The following is a 22,903-nucleotide window of genomic DNA, read 5'->3' on the forward strand; positions in this document are numbered from 1 at the left end:
CCATTGCAGATTTTAGTACCGCCTCAGCGTGGCTGGTCGTCATAGCGACTGCCGTGGGCGTGGCTTGGTAGCGTTGCATTTCCCCCGACTCATTTCCTGGTTCTCCTTCTCCGTAAACAACATGAAATCAAAGAGATAGTTAACTTTTCCTGCTCCAGATTTCCCACCGTGGTCAGAAAGAACAGGACGGACACTTTGTTTCTCTCACTATGACTCTAGAGTCACTACTCGCTGCGGAGCTAATCGCCGTCACTCTCTCACTTCTCCCTCGCTCACCAGCTCCCCACACACACACACGGCGACTTGACACACACCAGCGCACAAGTATAAACATCAGGCCACTTGTATGCTACGGAGAAAGCTCTGCGTGGAGCCTCGGGCAGCAAAAAAACACCGCTGGCTAAACTATTTAAAAATGCCGTCTGCCGCTAGCAATGCAGTGATCAGTGACGATTCTTTCCGACCAATCTGTAGCCTGCAGGGTTTCACGTCACTGTTAGCAGGTACCAGGGACTTTTTTTCGTAATGGAAAACCAAAAAGGCGAGGCGAGTAGGTACCATGTAATGGAAAAGCGTCAATACTCGCTCTACCGATGGGTCTTCACCTTACAACAGCCAGACACACACCCACCTCCTCCCCTCCTCAGTGGCCACAGCCTGATTATTCTCCTTCCTTTTGGTTCAATACGGTGGAGGGTTTTCATTGGCCAGGAACCTTTTGGCAGGGATCTGTCACCAATGATAGCGACCCCATTTATGTGAATACACTTTAAAAATGTAAAGTAACATTTATTGTGAGGACAAATGGTAAAAGCAAACCATGAATATGTAATTGTAGCATATGGTGCTTTTGGATAGGTCAGAGGGAAATTATGTTTGGTTTAGTTTGATCTTGACAAATAAAAGGACAGTTGGCATAAGTTGGTGCCATGGAGGATTGGGTTCAAAAACGCCATTGCACATGCTGTGCAGCCTGTAGTTATGCTAGCATTTTGGGTTTGTACTAAGTTTTACACATTGCCCTCGCTTCAAATCAAGTAAGAGAACAAAACAACTCTCTCTACCTCAGTGATTCGGTCAAAAAACTCATTGGTCAGCTTTTCTACTGTATGTGTAACCATGATACCATTGTCTTCATATGCAGTACCTAAAGTAAGAGGTTAATGAATTTTAGTACCTTAGAGGTCCTTGCACTCATTTTTTTTTGGAATGTGACTGCCTTGTCTGGACGTCTACTTCTCGTTATACTACTGGAAACTGGTTTGCTGTCTGTGGATTTGAATGTGCTGATATACTTGACATGGATTTGGTAGAGGGTTTACATTGATACTGTGAACTAAAACTATTGCTGGTACGAGTATATGACATGTTAATTTAATCCCCAATGAAATGGGGGAAAATGTATGGGGTTCTTGTATTTAATTTAAAGCGTCATTAATTATTAATGGGATGTTCAATGATTATAAAGCTGAATGTTGAGGGTCTAGCGGGTGATGACTATGTCTAGGTGATGTAAATATATGTAAAAATCAAAATGTACATATAATGTCATTTGTAAATAAACATCTTGACAGTAACAGTTGTCTTTGAAAATGTGTTCTAGATTAGCTGTTGGTGTTTGGCCTTATCAGCATCAAACATCTACTGTATGTGGAAATACAGATCAGGTCGGCCAACAATAGTGCCCAGTGTTGACATGTAGATGTCAGTTACGGAACTGAAAAAGCAAACATATGCTCAAACAGCTACAGAAGTAATAATGAGTATTGAAAATATATATATATATATATATATATATATATATATAGATATATGAAGTGGTCTTTTTATCAATGTTCTGTTTTCTCGGTCTGCCTGTGATAAGATATCAGATACGGCTGCATTACAGAACATCCAACTATGATACAACCTCCTCCAATAATCTCCAACAACCCAGTCTATTTTGTATTCATATTCAGAAAGCAACTGCACATGCTCCCAACTCGGTGTGACATTTCACACTGTTCATGTTGTCTTATGTCTTTTCACCAAGCAGAAGCTCTGAGACTGTGAAGATATTGTTTAGAGCTTTAAGTTGACTCAAAAAAACATGACAACTACCTTACTGTTTTACGGACCGAGACAAGAAAGCCATACAGAAACTGGATCTTCTCTACATATTGTTTTTTATAAGGGGTGCAGTCGCCAACACAGAAGTGTAGTACAATAAGATGTATCTCTTTCTTTGTGTTAAACATAATGTACAAGTGATATGGAGTCGTACCTATCAAAAAATGAGCTGAATTATCTCTATTATTGTACATTTATCAGTGTGGTTTATTCACTATGATCCCAATGTACCTAAAAGTTTACTGTCAAGCATTGCTTTTCTATTGACTTCTAACAATGCAGAGACCGTTTAACAAAACATAACAAAAGGAAGGAAAAAAAAAGTAAACAATTGTATACTTTAAGATGTTTTATTAGCAGCTGTAAGCCCATCGGTCAAATTTCCTCTGTTGTTTGGGGTGCTGGGGGGTCCAGATGGTGGCGACATCTGCGTGTGAATGGGGGGTGACAAGTAACATATTGGTGGAAATTCTTGAAAAGAAACACAAGCTACGTAAGGGCGTTCTTGTGTAAGAAGGAACCAATTTTTACTTTCATTTTGAAATTGGGTTGCACCTCATGGCAGTTAGAAGTTTCTTTGGAAAGGAGATCCCAGTCAGTTAACAGTAAGCAAAGTGCCACTGTAGCTCAACTCATTGAAAATGCATTGCCTAAAATCAATTAGGACTTACAGGTCAATTAAAATGTCTATATTCCAAATGTATCTTGAACGTCCTGTACTTTAAGCAGTTCCTGCACACACACATTATGCACTGAGTTGTAATGGTCAGGGCTCAAGTGTGTACTGTATGTGTGTGTCTAGAAAACCTGCAAGTAGATAGGAACCTAAAACCACAAACCCCAAATATGTCAGCAACAGAAAGTTACATTGTGGCTCCACTGTCAAGTAGCAGGTGATTTCCAGCCTTTAAAAAAACAAAACTGACTATCATCTAGTGTAAATGTCCCACTCTAGTGATAGTTGACTGTATGAACCCCACACCCAGCTCTCCAACCTGCCTGCAGCAGACCATGGGCTGCATATTTGTTGACACTAATTGGAGGAAGCTTTTGATGTCAGCACGGCCAATGGGGTCGGCTGGAAGGGGCTACAGGCTTTCACACTAGCCCTCTATTTTCTTCAAAGGCCTCTGGAGTACCATCATCGGCATGGCTAAAGATGGGAATGTTGTTGCTTAGGCTTAAATTAAAAAGAGCATTCCTCTCCATAGCCTCTCTATCAGCTCAGGCATCACAGAACATCTCATACAGCATGATGCGCCAGTTATTACAAATCATGTGTAATGTAGATTACATTACTGCTGATCACTTAACGGAATATAGTGTTCCAGATCACCAAATGTGACTTTACATCCAATATCATCAATAGTTTGATGATACACAAATATTCAAACAAGCCAAATGTTGTCCTGTAGAGAAACACATGACAACAAATGGCTGTCTGGAGGATATGACACCATTTTCTTAAAAAAAATAAAATAAAAAATAAGCACGTGAGCAGGCAAAAACACTTACATTATCCCTAAGCAATCATTTGGAAAAAAATTGATTTAGGAGCTAAATAATCACTATTACCATCAGGAGAGAACGGTGTATGAGAAATGGGGGAATAAAAGGCTAAGTAAAAACATTAATTACAAATGAATAATGAGGTTCTGTCCAAAGTACAGTATAACGCTGGGAAACAAACATATACCTCTATGCTGCAGTTACAGAAATAGTTTGACATTTTAGGAAATACACAAATTCTCCTTCTTGCCAAGAGTTAGAAGAGAGGCTCAATACCAGTCTGGGTGGTAGTAGCTCAGTCCGTGGGGACTTGGCTTGGGAACCGGAGGGTTGCCAGTTCAAGTCCCCAAACGGAGTTGCCAGTTCACCTCCTGGGCTTGCTGCTTGGGGTGCCTGTCCATGGGTAGCCCCCTCACTCTGACATCTTCTCATTTAATGCGTGTTTATAGGTCCTGTTTACATGTGTTTTTCGGGCCTGTGTGTGGTGTAATCTGTATAATAAAGTCTTAAATCTGCATACTTTAATAAAGTATGTCATTAATACTTAATAAAGTATGTATTTAATACTTGTTAAAGTATGTCTTTAATACTTAATAAAGTATGTCTACTTCTGTCTTTATGGTAAATATGAAGCTACAGCTTAGCTTAGCACAAAGACTGGAAATGACCCATGACTCTTCTTTCTGTTTTGGGAAACACAATTTTGTTTTCTTGCTGAGAGTTAGATAACAAGAACGATACCTATTTCTAAAACAAATATGTAGCTGGAGCCAGCAGCTGGTTAGCTTAGCTTAGCAAAAAGACTGGAAACAGTCTGTCCGAAGGTATAGTCAGCAAAATACTGCGTGACAACCAGCAGCTTATCTGCGTGGCGAGAGGCCATAAGATGTCAATACAAAAAAATATGTGTGTATCACAGTGTGTACACGGTAAACATAGGACACTGTGGTTCACGTTAGCATACAGTATATCTATAACTCAGACATGTAAATGAACGTGTACATGTTCCTCAAACCCAAACTATCCAGCCCAACAAAGGAACTACATCTTACCGGCCATTGGGGAAAACTGATCTTACCATTGGTGCATAATGAAATATTAGGAACATAAACATCAGATTCCATGTTATTCCACGATAAAACAAAGCACACAATCATTTCTTCTCTGTTACATACATCCCGGAAATGTGAAGAAGATAAATTATTATTTGTATGCTCACTCAGCAGATGAGGAAAGTGCAGTGCCCGACTCCCCATATCACACTGGAAAAGAGGCCAAGACAATGCGACTTCATAGTGCATCTGTGCTATAGGACACCATGTACTTGACAAAGATCCATTGTGAAGAGGACTCGGAGCTGTATTCTCCCATTTAAAGAGGGTCCTATTTAGATCAGCCACTAAACAAATGAGATAAAGTATCAGTCGTTGTCCTCTCTCCTCTTCACAAAGCCCCATTGACTCAGCGTCAAAGCTTTATTAAAAGATGCTTATGGCTTGGCATTAGTCAAAGAGGGTAAAAATCACAACACTCTCATTAAACATTTTGTCCTATAACTTTCTACATCATGCTGAAAAAAATAAAATACTTTTCATAGAGCTTCCTTCTATAACTTATTAGAAATATTAGAACTTGATGCTGGCTGGCTGGCTTGCAGCTAGATACGAAAGCCTATTCTATTGTAAACTCTACTGTGACTGAGGCTGCTTGTGTTGAATAGGAAAACAAATGAGAAATAATATAGCAATATGACAGGGAGGTGAACTGAAAAAAGAAAAAACAGCACTCAAAGGTGAACTCAGTGATAGAAAAGAAAGCACACAGGTCATTCTAGACGGCTGACATAACGCCACAGAGAAAAGCTAGTGTGACCTCTGTCACTGTTCAAGGCGGGGGCAACAAATCTCTAAATGGAGGTATTCAGTGGTGCCATCATCATCAGGGCCTCCAGCCCAGGCACCTTCAGGAACAAAGATCCCTGTTGAGCTACCAGGGCCAAGGGATGACAGCATACTGCTGTCCCCTGTCTGGTAGTGTCACTGACAAGAGAGACCTGCCCAGCAGCTCAGGGTCACTGTTAAAGTCACACTGAGTCAAAAGTAACACGCAAGATCAGGAATTTTAGACTATGATTTTACAGTAACAGACCTGTATATAGACATTATGTATCTTTTTGTTCTATGCTTATCTCCCTACACATTTGTTCTTGACAGGGTGTAAGTATACCTACAGTACAGCTACTAACTGAAGTTAAATGCCTTGTATGTCGAAGCATAAATGAACTATAAAACTTAAGATTTTTAAAATGCTGATAGGGTTGTACCAAAATCTTGATTATTTTCAGCAGTTTTATAGCTCTCTCAGCCAAGTCTCAAAGTATCACCAAAGCACAGGATGTATCAACAATGGCATACAAATGATAGTTTCTCAATTTCAATTGTCAAAATAGTAGCCTTCATTTTAGGCAAAGTGCCACTAACAGTGTCCAATGCTTAATGCAGCATCACTTGATTACTCAGGAGGCACCTTAGTCTGAGCTGTCATTACACCAGCTACCTGACAGACACTGCCACCTTGTGGAGTAAATGGGCTCATCAACCAGCTGTTTTCAGCAGACTCAAGTTTTTTAGGGTTAAAAATATGACCTTCCAACCATTTGTATATGTCATAAACAGCTTTCAGATAATCTGTCCATTCCCATTTATGTCAGCTGGGTTGACATTTATAAACACCTAACTTAATGCAATACAACAGCACCATAACATTAGTCTCCATAATTACTGGAGTTGAAAAGTTTCACAAAAAAGGTATAATTTATATATATTAACCTGCTGACACTTAATTCAATGATTTAGATTCACACAGGTGCAATTAGGACAGAGATTTAAAAATCACCACCTACAAGGTTTTATTTAATCACGTGAAAATCTTAAGATTCTCAGATGGGGGGGGAAAAAAAACATTTGTCAATGCACTACAAATATTTTATGTTACATAGAGAAGAGGTACGTCATCCTCTGACACCGACTGTGCCCCACCAAACAAACATGACAGAACACCTTTGCCATTTCCTTAACATCCAACTCTTGGAGCACTGACTCAAATCATCATCTATCAAAATATGTTTTGCACATTACAGTAAAACATGGCAGCTAAAGCAAACTAAATGACAAAGTAAAAACAAAAACAAAAAATCATATGGATACAAGTGTATTTTTTTTTTTTTACAAAAAGGTAAAATGAAATCATACAAACTGTTTAAATTTACACAATGTATCTGACATAGACAAGCGTATTTTATTACAGCAAACTTGTTTGCCAGACCCGTTCCATTTTACTCCTTCGAAAAAGCAAGTAAACTAATGAGGGCGAGAAGTACAGGTTCGCATTTGGGACATTCAGTACTCAAAGCACTTCAGCTGAGAAGGTCAAAAGTACCATTCTGGCACACAAGGATGGGGAAGGTTTGAGGGGTCCTAAATAAAGGGCTAAAATGCCCATTAACAGTTAAATATATATCAATGACGCTTTCTGGAATGTCCAAAAGCTCTGAAAAGTGATGAAACCAGAGTCCATTCAAAAAGTAAAACAGACTAAGGATTTAGTCATCAAACTTGATTTTCTTCCCCTGGGGTTTGGCTCCAAATCCTCCGCCACCTCTTCCACCTAAAATAAAAACAAAGGAAAATTTGTTCACTGGCCAGCATCTTTAAGTTAAACTCGAAATATTAAGTTAAGTAATGTTGGCCAACATCAGCTCCTTAACTTTTGCCAAGATACTGACGGACATTTTCCGATTATAAAAACTATGAAACCTCAGATTTCTTATATTGTTTTCCCCACGTTTCACCTAAACTTTAGCTGCTCAGACATCAGCCGGTGTTTAATTACCTCCAAAGCCACCACGTCCGCGTCCACCTCCACGGGGGCCTCCCCTTCCTCTGCCACCACCTCGGCCGCCAAATCCACCTCCAAATCCGCCGCCGCCAAAACCGCCACGACCTCCTCTGCCACCGCCACGGCCGCCAAACCCTCCACCTCGACCTCCACGGAAGCCGCCTTCACCCTTGGGCTTGGCGTAGTCCAGGGTCACCTTGCTGCCATCGATCTCGCCGTCCTCCATGGCCTCCTTGGCTGCCTTGCAGTCGTCCTCGTTGTGAAAGTCCACAAAGCCGAAGCTGCGGGGGAAGGCAGAAGGAAAGGGCTCAGTTCTACTTCTCTAAAATGGTAACATGGAGACTCATTGATTTGGCATTAGAACAGGAATTCCTACCAACATAGCTAAAATTACACATTAAATCAAAAGTGATTGGAAAACTGATTTAATACTTCTTAAGAAAGTATGACTGCACAAGTCGCCCATATTATTGTTGTTTCACATAGACATGGGCAACTCCCACTAACGGTAGCTGCCTGTTTAACAGCCAGCTTACTCTACTTCTCGTGCAAATCCGTACACTGCCACTGCTGGACAGAGGAGTGAACAGCCACGGGAAACATTTAAAAATTCTACAAACTTACCCTTTTGATGAGCCCGTTTCTCTGTCTGTGACTATCCTGGCTGCTGCGGCACCCTCAAACGCCTCCTTGAGGGTCTGATCTGTTGTGTCCTCAGAGAGACCCTTGACAAAGAGGGTTTTTGTTGGACCTGGTAGCAAAGAAAAGCCATTATTAAAACTATTTATTTATTTTTTTTACAGCTGGTTTAGATTTGATCCACTACACTGATCATCTGGACAAATACTTCAAGCTCAAGAGTCATGCACAGACCAGACTATCTTTTATCGTAATCGTCGCAGAGTTCCAGGGTTTCAGATTTTCATCACATCTGGCCATGGTGACCACCTTTCATGCTACCACTTTCTTTAAATCGATTTGGGATAATAACCAAACGGACCACATTTTAGAGCTGCCTTGATAAAGCTTGTAGACCTACCCGAGTTTCCTCTGCCCCCATCCCTGCCACTGTTCTGGCTGTATTCCAGTCGGATCGACCGGCCTTCAATATCTGTGTTGTTGAGGTTTTCCAGAGCGTCCTTGGCATCCTCTGTACTCTCAAACTCTACAAAAGCAAAACTAAGGAAAAAATGTATAACATTAGTTAAAGGTAAACACTTATCCACCAAAAAATGAATACAAAATGCTGGGGGAGGGTTATGGTAACTTAGTCTTAACTCTTGTACACCAAACTAGTTGTTACAATGTCACACCCCCCCCTCCCAAATAAAGATTCCTCAATTTATACTTGTTGCACAGCAGACATGGGCAACACCCATATGAGAGTAGAGTGAGCCTGTTCTAACTGTACATTGACTCTGCTTCTCGTGCGAATCCATGCATAATCATGGGTAAGATTAAGAGGAGCTCATGAGAAGGTGTAGCAGTTTAAGATGTAATGCTAGTTTTAATGATGAAAAATGACAAATCCATAGAAAGATGGTGAATCCTCCTGGGACCCATCAACACAGCATCATTACAAACACTTACCCTTTAGGTCTGCCATCTCTCTGTGGAATCCTAATGGAGACTGCCTTCTCAAATGTGGATTGCAGGGCTTCCTCTGTGGCAGTGAAGGCGAGATTATTCACCACCAGTGTTTTACTGGCTGCTCCTGACGCTACAGGGATGAAAAGAAATCAGACCGTGAGATAACCTGTTTATTTTTATCAAAATAAAATAATCTTAGACTGACTCCAAAGTTTGGACTCCTCTACACCCAAAACACACAAAAATAATGGAAATTCATTTTGAGAAACTCACTAAAAGCCATAAAAGACAAGCATGTAACAGCGATTGAGGATAGAACCGGCAGACATTAAACACACCGGTACCGAAGACATAGCGCTGCATTTACTTTTCCTCCGTACATTACACACATGAGTACTGAATAACCACATGCATGCCAAGAAATGGAGGGCGAGTGGCAATTTTCTTAGAATGTAAAGGGTAGAAATTTTAACCTGCCAAAGTTGACTGCTTGGAACATCCCAGTTTTTACTTTCCTTAACATATATAGATAATGAGACCGGTAAGACAAAGACGGAGAGGCATTTTCTTTGATCTCCTGGATGTAATATTTGCATCATCACCGGCCACAAAGAAAGGAAGCTTCCCCTTTTAAATAAGATACATAACTACAGTGACATGTGAATACATGTACAACGTGGTATAGAGCTTTATAATTATAGTTAAAATAATCCATATATTAAGTTATTAGTCTTGATTCGAAGCAAATAATTAACATGTTTCAATGACTAACACATTGGAGTCAATTGTAGTGTTTACCACTACAATAGGCGCACAAATAAACAGAGCAATGCAGTAATCATTAGCATAGAGGGACAACTATGTTCCTGCAGGAGCTGCTTCATAGTCAACCCCTTTTAAAAAAAAAAGAAAAAACAGAACAGTCAGTCATGCCCTGCTTCCGATTCTCTACCATAAAACATTCTGCTATAATCACAGAATAACTTATACATACATACAACTACCAAAGCGTCACAGTTTAAATACCAATGCTAGCTTCATAGCTTTACAAGATGTCTGAGGAATTACCTGCCACCATGGACCCTTTCTGGCTCTTATCTCCAACATAATCGACCATGATGGAGCGCCCCTGGACGTCGGCTCCCTGAGCCTCCTCCAGCATCTTCTCCGCTTCAGCTTCAGTTTTGAACTCGATGTAGGCAATGCTGTTAAGAGAAGGAGAGTTTACTTGTCTCGAACAAGTATAGTGTAGACCAAAACCAACCCAAGTTCTGGACTAGAAACTTGAATAAGGGTGTCACGATTTTGATTTAAAAATTGAAATCGACCGAAATTAAATCAATCTGGAATGTAAAAAAAAAAAATTGAATCGTCGATGCTACCACACCCCTATGTCACGTCAGCTTGCCAAATGAAAAAACAAAAACAGAAATAAAAACATGTAGCCTGCTCGAGGTAACCCATTTCCTGATTGAATCTACCACCACTCCAGTGGAGGTGTTAATAAACTGGATTACCACACACACACACACACACACACACACACCCCAGAAGAAGACCAGCTACACACAACGGAGCATACACCGATCACACTCGGCTTGAGCGAAGCCGGCACGAATGAAAAAAAAAAAAAAAAAAAAAACAGGAGTGAGTCGGCCCGTTCTCCCGGTTCAGTGACACTACTCTGGTTAATTAACCGGCTCTTTGGTTAGTTCGGCAACACTAGTGTTGAAGTGCTGCGAGTCAGTCAACCTCTAACTTAGAGACAGCCAATCAAAAGTTAACATGGCAACTGCAGATGCAGGAGACCCATCGACAGAACTTGAAACCCCTCTTTCACTGAAGTCGCCAGTGTGGAAGTATTTTGGATTTCCAGCGACTTAGGTTGACGTTCGCGTTGTCGACAAAAAAAAAAAAAAAAAAAAAAAAAAAAGCCAGTTTGCAGGCTCCGCTATGTGCATGTACCGTATTCTTCCACTGGCAGCACGATTAACATGGCAGTTAATCTGTGTGGTATATGCTGAAATGTTCAGAAATAGTTTAAAGGAACACTCCGACTTATTGGAACTTTAGCTTATTCACCGTCTCTTCTCATCTTCGTGTGGGTTGTAACTGTCTGACGCCGCCAGCAGCCCATCACAGAACATGCAGGTGAATGGTTCCAGTAATCCTACTGCTTTGAATTCTGACAAAATAACGCCAACATGTTCCTATTTACATGTTGTGATTTGTAGAGTCACAGCGTGGACAAAAAACAATGTAACATGAGACACAGCCATCTTCTAGCAGTAAACAAACCGGGAATTATTCTCAGACAGGCTTGCTGCAAAGCAAATCATTCCACCCAAGTACTATATTCTTCCGCCTGAAAATATAGTTCCCGGTTTGTTTACGGATAGAAGATGGCTGTGTCTCATGTTACGTTGTTTTTTGTACATGCTGTGACTCTACAAATCACAACATGTAAATAGGAACATGTTGGCGTTATTTTGTCACTTATTCGGAGCAGTAGGATTGCTGGAACCATTTATCTCAATGTTCTGTGCTGGCCTGATGCTGCTGGAGCCTTCAGACAGCATTACAGCACGCACGAAGATGAGAAGGGTACGTATCGACTTGTCTAACTCTGGGGGTTACGGTGAATAAGCTAAAGTCCCAATAAGTCGGTGTGTTCCTTTAAGACACTTCATTATTCAGAGAAGACTATGGACATTGCTGTTTTATTGTTTTGTTGTGAACTTGAATGTCATCTTCTGTGAATAAGACTGCAGTTACAAAAGCGAAACTAGATGGCAGGTTATAGGTTTAAGTTGTTACATTATGTTGTTAATAAATGTTTGACAATTTGGCAATGTAGTGTGGTACACTGCAAACAAAGGCCAGATACTATACTGCATAGTAGTATTGCCTAAAAGTAGTATAGTCTAAAAATGGCATAGCAACCTGTGCTTAAAAAAGAAAAAGAAAAAAAATTCGAGAATCAAATCGTGACCTTAGAATTGAAAATGTAATCAAAGATTTGGAGAATCGTGACACCCCTACACTTGAATGGTACAAAATGGCAAAAGCTTATACAATTTCAACAGAAACTGACAATCAACTACAGCCTAAGGGTAAGACAGTTCCCTACGCTGTACAGGATTTTCCATCCAAGGTTAGCTTGTAGGACTCACACAGAGCTCTCTTGTGTTCCTCATTTTCTCTAGCAACATCACCTGGACTAAGAAAACAAGCTAACAACCACTTCTTTATTTAATGCTGGCTTGTTCTTACCCCCTGTTTGAACCATTCTGGCCTGGAGGTAACCGGACGTCAACTGCATCTTCAAAGACTTCCTTCAGGTCATCAGCCGTCGCAGAGAAGGGAAGGTTTTTCACAAACAGTGTCCGTGCATCCCGCTCTGTGGGATAAGTGTCAAAGTCAGTATTGGGACTACACTTTTTTTTAAATCTGAGACATTTTTAGACTGCCAAAGTTTGGATTCATCTAGACCCCCCCCCCAACACACAATTAAGTCCACAAGAAGGTAAGTGCATGGTAATTCATTTTGAGAAACTCACACTAAAAGCCATAAAAGACAAGCATGTAACAGCGATTGAGGATAGAACCGGCAGACATTAAACACACCGGTACCGAAGACATAGCGCTGCATTTACTTTTCCTCCGTACATTACACACATGAGTACTGGATAACCACATGCATGCCAAGAAATGGAGGGTGTGTGAGTATTTTCTTAGAATGTAAAAGGCAGACATTTTAAAACCGCCAAAGTTGTCTGCTTGGAACATCCCCGTTTTTACTTTCCTTAAAGGAACACGCCGACTTATTGGGAATTTAGCTTATTCACAGTAACCCCCAGAGTAAGACAAGTCGATACATAGCCTTCTCATCTCCGTGCGTGCAGTAAGGCTGTCGGACGGTTCCAGCATTAGCTTAGCCCAGCACAGATCCTTCAGGTAACTGGTTCCAACTAGCCTACTGCTCCAAATTGTGACAAAATAACGCCAACATGTTCCTATTTACATGTGATTTGTAGAGTCACAGCACAACATGTAAATAGGAACATGTTGGTGTTATTTTGTCACTTATTTGGAGCAGTAGGATTGCTGGAACCATTCACCTGATGTTCTGTACTGGCCTGATGCCGCTGGAGCCGTCAGACAGCATTACAGCACACACGGAGATGAGAAGGGTACGTATCGACTTGTCTAACTCTGGGGGTTACGGTGAATAAGCTAAATTCCCAATAAGTCGGCGTGTTCCTTTAACATACACTCCGATAAGCAGCCTTTAAATTATTATTTATTTGTATTACCTTTCTTGCCCTCCTGTGAGCTGTCTTTGCTTCGGGCCCTGTCCAACTTCAACTCCTGACCCATAACCTTCTTGCCATTGAGCTCCAGTGCCTTCTGCATGTCTTCCTCAGATGCAAAATCCACATAACCAAATTTCCTGTTGAAGCAAGTCATGCAAGAACCATTAGACAGTCCAACTTCAAGACAAAAGATTCCCAGAACTTGCTTAAAGCCAGGTCAAAAGCAATGTATTGGGATGCATCAACATATCAATTTCATTGTTTTGGGGTAGGGGATACCTTGTGAAGTCTGCAAAATTAAAAATGTCTACCAGCCACTAACTACTAACAAAGGTCAATTTAGAGTATTCCAAATGCAACAGATGAAAAACAACTCTTAAGCCAACGTTCTCAGTTGACGTCCAGCAGTAATACTAAGATTGTTACCACAGTTTAGCTATTCCACAAACACACCTGTGCATTACAAACAGTAGGTACAACACTGGGGCTAAGATTCATTTTGCAATTGATCACTTACTTGGATCCACCCAATCGGACATCAGCGACCTCAAGGCTGTTCTTGGAGAAGAATTTTCTCAGGCCTTCCTTGATTTCTTCAAAGTCTTTGTTGGAGTTCAAGTTTCCAATAAATAGACAGAACCCTGGTGAATGGAAAGGACATTTTCATTTAGTTACATTTTGTGTGTCATTTGTTTAAATTAATTTAGCCAGGCAGATTCAGAATAATAAAGGTGACATCACACATCAGTATTAAGTCCCTTGTTGATCATCATAACGAAATAGGTTGAAATTTGATTGACGGGTCAGTGGATTATTCCTACCATCGCCTTCTGCCTTTGCTTTCTTGGCAGCAGGTGTGTCCTTCTTGCCCTCTGCCTTCCTCTTTGCAGGGGTCACTGGGGCTTCTGTAAAGACAACAGTGTTGCAAAATCTTAAATTCAATGACATTGATTCAGCCAAGACAGAGGAAGAAAGTATGTAACAGGCAGATGGTGTTAAACTGTACTAAAGGCTTAACAAATAATCTTTGTTATGTTGATTTCATTTAAGAAAACGCTGTATTAAGTGTATGTTTCCATTTGCCCTTATCAATATGGCAACCTTTGCCTCGTTTTTGCAGCCTCAGTCACAAAAACTCACCCTCTTCCTCATCATCGTCGTCGTCCTCATCATCATCATCCTCCTCCTCGTCCGATTCTTCCTTGGCCTTGACCATGCCGGCTTTCTTTGCCTTTGCTGGAGCAGGAGTGGTGTCCATCTCCTCTTCAGATTCTGGAGAACCAGAATTATTGTTAAGAGTTATAGCCATTCATTGTCATTGTGACCAAATTAAAAACAACTGACAACCTGCATCAGATCCATATAAAGGTGACATCACACAAAATCAGTATTAAGTCCCTTGTTGATCATCATTTACTCTGACTGCAGCTCACAAGTCAGTAACTCCAACAGTATCAATATAAAATACACTAAAAATAAAAGATTAAAGTAATCAAGTTTGTTCTAACCATCTTCATCATCGTCGTCATCATCTTCGTCGTCAGACTCCTCTTTGGCAGCCTTTGCAGCTTGTTTGGCAGCTGGTTTAGCTGGAGTAGTCTTTTTGGGAGGTGGGGCCTCTTCCTCTGAGTCATCATCCTCATCCTCATCAGAAGACTCCTTCGCAGGTTTAGCCTTCACTGGGGGCTTGGCAGCTGGTTTAGCTGGAGTAGCCTTCTTGGGTGGTGGGGTCTCTTCTTCAGATTCATCTAGATGCAATACACACATGAGAATCATGAATTTCAGCAAAAAGGTAAGCGCATGATAATGTATTGAGAAAATCTGCAGGAGCAAAACCCCTTTTAAAAAACACAGCCAAAACCTAAGAATGTAACAGCGATTGAGGATAGAACCGGCAGACATTAAACACACCGGTACCGAAGACATAGCACTGCATTTATTTTTCCTCCGTACATTACACACATGAGTACTGGATAACCACATGCATGCCAAGAAATGGAGGGTGTGTGGCAATTTTCTTAAAATGTAATAGTATGCGAGTTGGAATTATTTAATCTAATTCTATATCCAAGGGTTACTTTAACATTGCACAAAAAAAACACCGTACAAAACAATATATTTTCCTTCTGAAATTAGCAATGTAATGTTGTAGGTCCTACCGTCGTCTTCATCATCAGACTCCTCTGCCTTTGCAGGAGCTGCTTTGGCTGGTGCAGGTTTAGCCTTTGCAGGGGTCTTTTTTGGTGGGGGGGTCTCCTCTTCAGACTCCTCCTCTGTAGGTTGATTGACAAAGCACAATAGTTAACTAAAATCCAAGACCACACAGGATAAGTCCACATTCGTACCGAGTGTGAATGTGTCCAATACGCCTTTATAGTATTTACTGTGTGGCAAATGAACAATAAGCTAAGGAATATCAGATCAAACGCAGTGCGTTGACCAATACTGTGTACAGACACGTGGCCATTGCTTTCTCAAGTTAAAATCTCAACACATCACTGGAACTAATGGAGTGTTTCATGTTACATCAGATTGTAACTTAAATTTCATTCTGAACAATAAGTGGAAGCTGTAATGCACCAACATTCTTTACACTTCTAATTGATTTATGGTCTTGCATCACAAAGTTATAACTTGTGTCAAAGAAATGTCACTTCATGTTCATTCCATCATGTCTGACCAATGCTTATCCAAGAATAAGTGAATCGCCATTTTCCATACATTTGGATGGCCCACCCCAAAAAGGGTCATTTGCATGTTTTATTTATTTTGTCTATAGAAACAACTACCCCCATCACAAGCCAGCTTATGAATGCAATGACATGTTTTGCAGATACACATATGGAGTGCTTCAAAGGAAGATTGTGCAATACAATCAAAAGCTCCTAAATGGACCTTCTGGTTAGACTTTTGTAGATTCTTACATCCAATTAATATGAGTGTGCTGAATATTGTTACTTACCAGAATCATCCTCATCATCATCCTCACTTTCTGCTTTTTTGGCAGCAGCACCATTTTTAACGACTGGTGTAGCTTTCGCTGGTGTGGCTTTCTTCACCACTTTAGGGGGAGGAGTCTGGAATATAAAAAAAAATATATATACACAAACACTTAAAACTACATGTTTTAAGTGTTCAGAAATATCCTGTACAAATTTATGTTGACTTAATATCTCAAAATATTGACTTAGTAACTCAAAATATTGACTAAGAATCTCAAAGTAATGAGAAACTTTAAAATATTGACTTAGAATCTCAATATATTGACTTGATTAAGACTTGAACAAACTCAAATATACAGTACCTCTTCCTCATCACTGCTGTCCTCTTCACTAGATTCCTCCTCCACTTCTTTGGGGGGTGGAGGGGCTTTTTTCTTCTGTGTTGCTTGCTTGCCTGCTGCCTGCAAGGATAAAATGCACAAAAAAACATTTAAAAGAAACTGCTGTAAGTCAAAGCACAGGTTTAGCTACAGAATTTAAAAATACAATTAAATAAAAAGTCAGGGGTATGGAACTCGGAGTCTCCTGCTTCAGCATGCTTAGTAACGTTGGGGTTTAAACACCTTGGGGTACTTAAAAAAAAGTTAACCAACACCGCCACCAAAAAGGATGATTTAGGCTAATTACTGTACCAAATACAATCATTTTCGTGGGTTAAAAATGAGCCACGTTTAGTTTCTGGGCGGTAATCTGGTTTCTCGGTTTTGGTTGTTCACCTCGTGTGTCTCCGAGCAGGCGCACAAACCACGTGGAGCTCAGGAGGTCGGTCTGCTAGCATGTTGGCTACATTTTGCCGTTTGTAGACGGGGTTCTAAACACACGCTGTGCAGATAAAGAAGACTGCTGTAGGAATAAGGGCACCAAACCCTAACCCAACTTTAACGGTTAACGTCAGTTGAAGAAAACTCGGTGAACCATATATATTTTGTCAACTGCTATGAAATAAACTCCGGCTTTGCATTTCATCTTTTAACCACCATGCTAACAATTTACAACACGTTAACGTTACTTATAGTAAATGTTATGTCTTCAAACAGTTTAAGTAAATGTTGGAAGTTGGCAAACGTGTGTGGCCATTATTTAATCCGTCTTCTATGCATCGCTAAACTCCATGCTTATAATCGAGAACGCGCATGAATGCCATCTTGAGTAGTCGGTTAAGCGTTAGCAGGCCAGAAAACCAACAGGAAGGCACAAACATGGCCGATCACGAACAAGAAGAAACGTTTAATGAGTTTCCAATATCACCGTGCATTTTCGACCACGTAGACCCTTTCAGAAACTGTGTAGCTAATTAATGAACATAAAGCATTAGCAGCGAGATAAGCGCAGACACATCCTCCCCGGTGTCAGTTCCGTTTTTCACACAAACGCAGCAACTTCTTCGTAAAGGCCTCATGCGTAGCACAACACAGCTTTCTATCTCAAACGCACACACTTGAAACAATAAAATGGATGCCACTTGGACTTACCTTTGCTAGTTTCACCATGGTGCTGTTGTGTGTTTCAATGAAACACAAGTAACTGGACGTTTAGAAACAATTTACGAAATAGCTAACGTATACACGTGGATCAGCCTGCTCTGTGGGACATTGGACAGGAAAGACAGAGGAAACGAAGTCGCGCTCGTTACTCTCCTGCTCTGCGCGTTCACGTCGACCCGCCCACACGGCTGTTTCCACCAATCACAAGGTGGAATATTTACACCGTGCCCGCGCCTCGCCTACATAGTTTTTTTTTAATTAACGGTACCTATAAATAAAAATAAATAAACAAATTAATACACGAAATAAAAACATGAAATGGATAGACACTTGTTAATGTGCTATTGTCCAAGCGGAATGTTTCGTTTCTGAAGACAGTATGACATTAATTTATTATATAGGTTATGTGTTGTGGACACACTGTAGATACCGATCTACTATGGTAGGCTACAGAGAGCCTCATTATGTCCCATGCAGCTGTTTAAATGAACCACGTGGTTTGGCCAGTTGCCATGCCCGATCAACCACGTGTAGTAGCAAAGCTTATTTATACTTATTTTTACAGTCACTGCTCTAATACCTATACCTTCTAAACCTATCTAGTAGGCTAGCTACCATGACGAACGCTTGCACCAGTTGCATAGAGCGGTACAGTCATGGGTAGGCTACATACAGTAGGAGAACGCAACTTGATTAACTCAAGTAGTCTAATTTACAACTGAGGTAGCCTACTACTTTAACAAGAAATAAACTAGGCTATTTGCTCTATAGGCAACATTGATTTTCCATGAAGTTGCCAGTTACGCCTACCTTGTAGATTACGATTTTTTAAGTCTTTTTTTTACGACTTTAAGTACATTTTGCTGATACTTAGGCCTACAGTTTTACTAAGTGAAGGCAGGACCTTTACCTGTAGTAGAGTATTTTCACAGTGTCATTGGTACTTTTACTCAAGTAAAGTATCTGAATACTTTTTCCACCACTGAATTTTACATCATAAAATATGATGCATTGTTAAATGTTAGCCTAATCTACTTAACAGTATAAAGTAGGTAAAACAGTCCCAGCTCGGACACCAACAACAATCAAATCTGCTTTTTAATGCATCAGAAATAGAAATAATGTTCGTAATGAATACTTTTACTTTTGGCAGTTTATGTACATTTTGTACATAACACTACTATAATACTGTATTTATGCTGGTGGTATTAGCGCTTTTACTCCAGTAAAATATCTTAATATGTTCTTCCTTCATTGATAAAGATGAAACTAAAATAAAACAAATGTGGGCTACAGAATGGACAGCCACCAAGGCACGACAAATGTTAATGTAATAGACAAAACCCTATAAGGTCCATTTAGACACAGTTCTGGAGCTTGAATGTATCACTCAATCTTCTTCAGCAGATGGAGTTTGTCCAGTTGTCATAAAATTGAAGATTTTCCATTTTTAAGGACTTATCATCTAGAGTTGGTTGGCTTAAATGTTGAGATTTGACTAGGGAAACAGCAGTTGACATCTCACCACTGATCCATTTCCTTGCTGTCCTTGAACGTTTGAGCAAATTAGACAAATTTCATTTCAGCAGTCTGTATAGCCTATGTGTGTGTACAAAGTGTACAGCATTTCATCTAACGCTCAGTTGAATCACAGGGGACACCAACAGCACATTTGAGTAATTAACCCTCAACACCACACAGAGGCAGCATTGCATTTTACATCCCTCACAGAGCAGTGGGTAGAGAAAAAATGTCCATTCCAACAGGCTAATCTCTCTTTCATATCATGTATTACTGGAGTCTCACAGGGTACCCATCATTTTATTAGTGAGGGGGAATATAACTTATTAGTTTTGTTTTATTAGTTTTATTCATTAGTCTAATTCTTCTTCTTTTTTAACTGAAAAGAAAGGTTGAGGTTAAAGGTAATTTGTGAATTTATGAATTGTATAAATAAAGAAATTTGGGATGTACAGCAAGTTTGATTTGGAACCATGTAGTCAACATCAGTTGTATGTTTCACCATTTCAATTCTATCATCCAACATACAAATCAGTCCCTGTTTTAAGTGTTTGGATTGTATTCCACCTGGCCATTGAACAGGACGTCTGATTTAAGAGTCCTGTCACCTTCACACGTTTTATTAATATGTTCTTGCTGTCTTTCAAATAAACTATGCTGAATTTACGGAATGGACAAAGCTATTCTCCTGCAACTGTTAGTCGTTGCTGTTTTGCAGGGATGGATTAAATTGATTGAATCCAAGAAATGGAAAGTACAGGGAGAGAAATAGATGCATCTTGGGATTTTAGGTAAGAAGGGATTTCCATTATCACTGGCAAATGCACATTTATTTCTGTGCAACCACCCAAAACGGAGCCAGAGTAAGATTTAAACAACTGTAAATTGTTGGTAAAAGCATACATTGGTAAATCTTTGGTAATTGTTCTTAAAATGTCAATATTTTTTGTCAGTGTTTGCATCATTGCTAATGGAGTTAAATACTTAAAACTCTTGTCTGCTGTTAATGAGTTTTTGACTGAAGAAGTTCTTTGATTTCTCAACAGGGTCAACGTGTAATACAACAACATCCCAAAGTCAGTAACAAGAGCTACCCATTGTCTTTAGAGCACTTTCATATTCTTTCCTGGACTTGTAGATACTGGCGTATTTTTTCAAGGAAGAATATAGTTCTTTGAGTTATAGAGGACATCTTCACACACTCTACCCATGACCTTATGAGTTCTCAGACATAAAAAATAACAAAATCTGTATAAGGCACATTTTATACAACAATTCAGCCCCAAATGCAAGTTTTGTCATGAACACCTCAACAGAGATGTTCCACTGTAGTGTCAATGAATGAGGCTTTCTGTTTCATCCTATTAATGTTTGGTTTTTGAATTGTCATCAATTAATCTTATAAAATGCAACCATTCAGAGCAATTGTCAGACTTTATAGCTTCTCACACAAGGTTATTTATCTTTGCACACTGGCCTTTGATGCAACTTTAATGGTTGGCAGTCCAGTCACAAACGTTTAACAAAGCTCACAATGTGGAGCATTGGGTTTGACACAGTGGTGCTGATTAAGTTATGTGGGGCCACTATATCCTGTTCAGTGTAGTCCCTTTATCCATGTTTAACAGGTGTTATCATGTTTTGCACACTGCTTCCTTTCTCAGATTTTTGTGACTGCAGTGTTCCTGCAATTTGGACACCAATTATGTGAGGTGTGTGTGTGTGTGTGTGTTGCCTTTGTTCTCTGTACATATAAGTATTATTTTTGTTCTTTTCAATTATATCCTGATTGTGTGTTTGGATGTGTGCTTTTTTTTGAGCCACTGACATTCATTCAAAATGGTTTGCTATGTAAAAAAATCTAACACAGTGGACACAAAGTCTCTCAATTGAGTCACTCAACCTTTACAAATGTAATATTTTACATAGATTGGAAAAAGGTTGGGGTCCATTGTGTGATTGTGCAGCGGGTGTCTTTCCGTTTCTTCTCCGTTTCCCTTGGCTCAATGCTTCCCTCTAGTGTGGGAGTATATTAGTGCAAGTCATCTATGTGAAAGTACTTGGTTGAGCACATTTTTGCATTCTGTAAATATTAAATTTAAGTAAGTTTGAAAAGCATTTCTCAAAACTATTTGGACCTAACTAGTTAAATTTAACATAGACAGATAATGTACAGGCCATGTTACCCTGACTTTAGTTGTACTAATCCAATTTTTTAGATCTACATGTGACCACAGTAGCTTACACTTGTCATGAAGGGTAACAACTCTTTAAAACACATTCAACACCAAGGTTTGACTCTTTCCTCAAAAAGAATCAGAGCGTACAGATCTTCCTCTACGGCTTGTCTGGCTCTCAACTGCCTTCTGGGTGATAATACCCCGAGACCGTGGAACAACCTGTCTCAGAAACCTCAATTCATTATCACGTTTTCCTCATGAACACACTTTTATGGACTTGCTTTTATATGTTTCCATCTTTCTTTCTTTGAATATTTCACATATTTATGTCCTTATTTGTACACTTTACTGTTTTCTTTTTATGCCTTTCACTTTGGAAAATCTGCTCTCCAATAAATAAAGATAGACATTATTATTACCATCATCATAAAACTTAAAACTGTGGAAGTAAAGGCTTGAATTTCTTCCAAGTTCCAAGAGTTACTGCAACAGAACATGAAAACTTACTGCTTTAAGAATCTCTTCAGTTCGTCTGCCCCCTAAATCCATCCACCCATATGTATTCTTCATATTGCATTGGATGCTAAAACAATGGATTACAGCAGTGGTTCCCAACCTTTTTTCCTTGCCCCCCCCCTACTTATGTCTAAGAAAAGCTGAGCAGACCCCAGGTTGGGAACTACTGGATTACAGGGACATCATGAACATGTCTGCTTTTAAAGGCTTTTGTCCCACTGACGTCTTTACAATTAGGGATGAACATGGTTGGTGATTTGGGAATTAAACCACAGTGTGACTATACAAGTTAATGTTATATTTCAATTTTCTTTCGTAATGTTTGTCTGTATTTACCTCAGTAAGCAATTTTCAACTTGGCGTATAACTTTGTCTGTAGGGTACCTTATGTTGATAAAAAAAAGCTTAGACAGATGCTCTGCACCAGCTGTAAAAGTGGCACTGAATAAAGGTAGGTCCTGTGATGCCAATAATACTGTACATCTCCAAATCTGTGATGTGTAGGTCCCCTATTGGTGTGGAAAGTTGTGTTACACTCGCTGACATATCCAAGATACCACTCTCTCACCTGCAAGCCAGGCAGAAAATGTTCAGTAACTCAAATTTACCGACTTCGTTGAAACATAAAACCCTGAGAGGATACATGTAAGTGCACATGGAATGTTCTTTTTATAATTTTTGAAAACATTTACAACTATTTGAGACAAAAGAAAAATGTTACAAACAGAAATGACCTGCAGTTTGCATCCATTTTCAAAATGTTACATAAATAAAACTCA

General features: G+C 39.8%; 1 protein-coding gene and 4 non-coding genes across 5 annotated transcripts; all 5 read right to left on the reverse strand.

Annotated features, from left to right (window-relative positions):
* Positions 1-6,484: 6,484 nt before the first annotated feature.
* Positions 6,485-18,093, reverse strand: ncl (nucleolin). Its single transcript, XM_028587607.1, has 16 exons — positions 17,896-18,093; positions 16,726-16,824; positions 16,384-16,498; positions 15,581-15,694; positions 14,930-15,169; positions 14,562-14,693; positions 14,243-14,326; positions 13,939-14,062; positions 13,422-13,558; positions 12,379-12,505; positions 10,174-10,310; positions 9,106-9,235; positions 8,555-8,694; positions 8,140-8,266; positions 7,510-7,796; positions 6,485-7,284 (listed from the first exon to the last, which is right to left on the reverse strand). The coding sequence occupies exons 1-16, from the start codon at positions 17,911-17,913 to the stop codon at positions 7,220-7,222; spliced, it is 2,076 nt and encodes a 691-aa protein (XP_028443408.1). The 5' UTR covers positions 17,914-18,093; the 3' UTR covers positions 6,485-7,219.
* Positions 8,862-8,995, reverse strand: LOC114562230 (small nucleolar RNA SNORA75). Its single transcript, XR_003693458.1, has one exon. It is a non-coding gene; the product is annotated as a small nucleolar RNA SNORA75 (small nucleolar RNA).
* LOC114562245 (small nucleolar RNA SNORA57) lies at positions 9,398-9,534 on the reverse strand. The gene has a single exon (XR_003693472.1). It is a non-coding gene; the product is annotated as a small nucleolar RNA SNORA57 (small nucleolar RNA).
* LOC114562246 (small nucleolar RNA SNORA57) lies at positions 12,687-12,823 on the reverse strand. Its single transcript, XR_003693473.1, has one exon. It is a non-coding gene; the product is annotated as a small nucleolar RNA SNORA57 (small nucleolar RNA).
* LOC114562231 (small nucleolar RNA SNORA57) lies at positions 15,287-15,423 on the reverse strand. The gene has a single exon (XR_003693459.1). It is a non-coding gene; the product is annotated as a small nucleolar RNA SNORA57 (small nucleolar RNA).
* Positions 18,094-22,903: the final 4,810 nt, after the last annotated feature.

The sequence above is a fragment of the Perca flavescens genome, chromosome 9, assembly GCF_004354835.1.
Source record: "Perca flavescens isolate YP-PL-M2 chromosome 9, PFLA_1.0, whole genome shotgun sequence".
In the NCBI taxonomy this organism is placed as follows: Eukaryota; Metazoa; Chordata; class Actinopteri; order Perciformes; family Percidae; genus Perca; species Perca flavescens.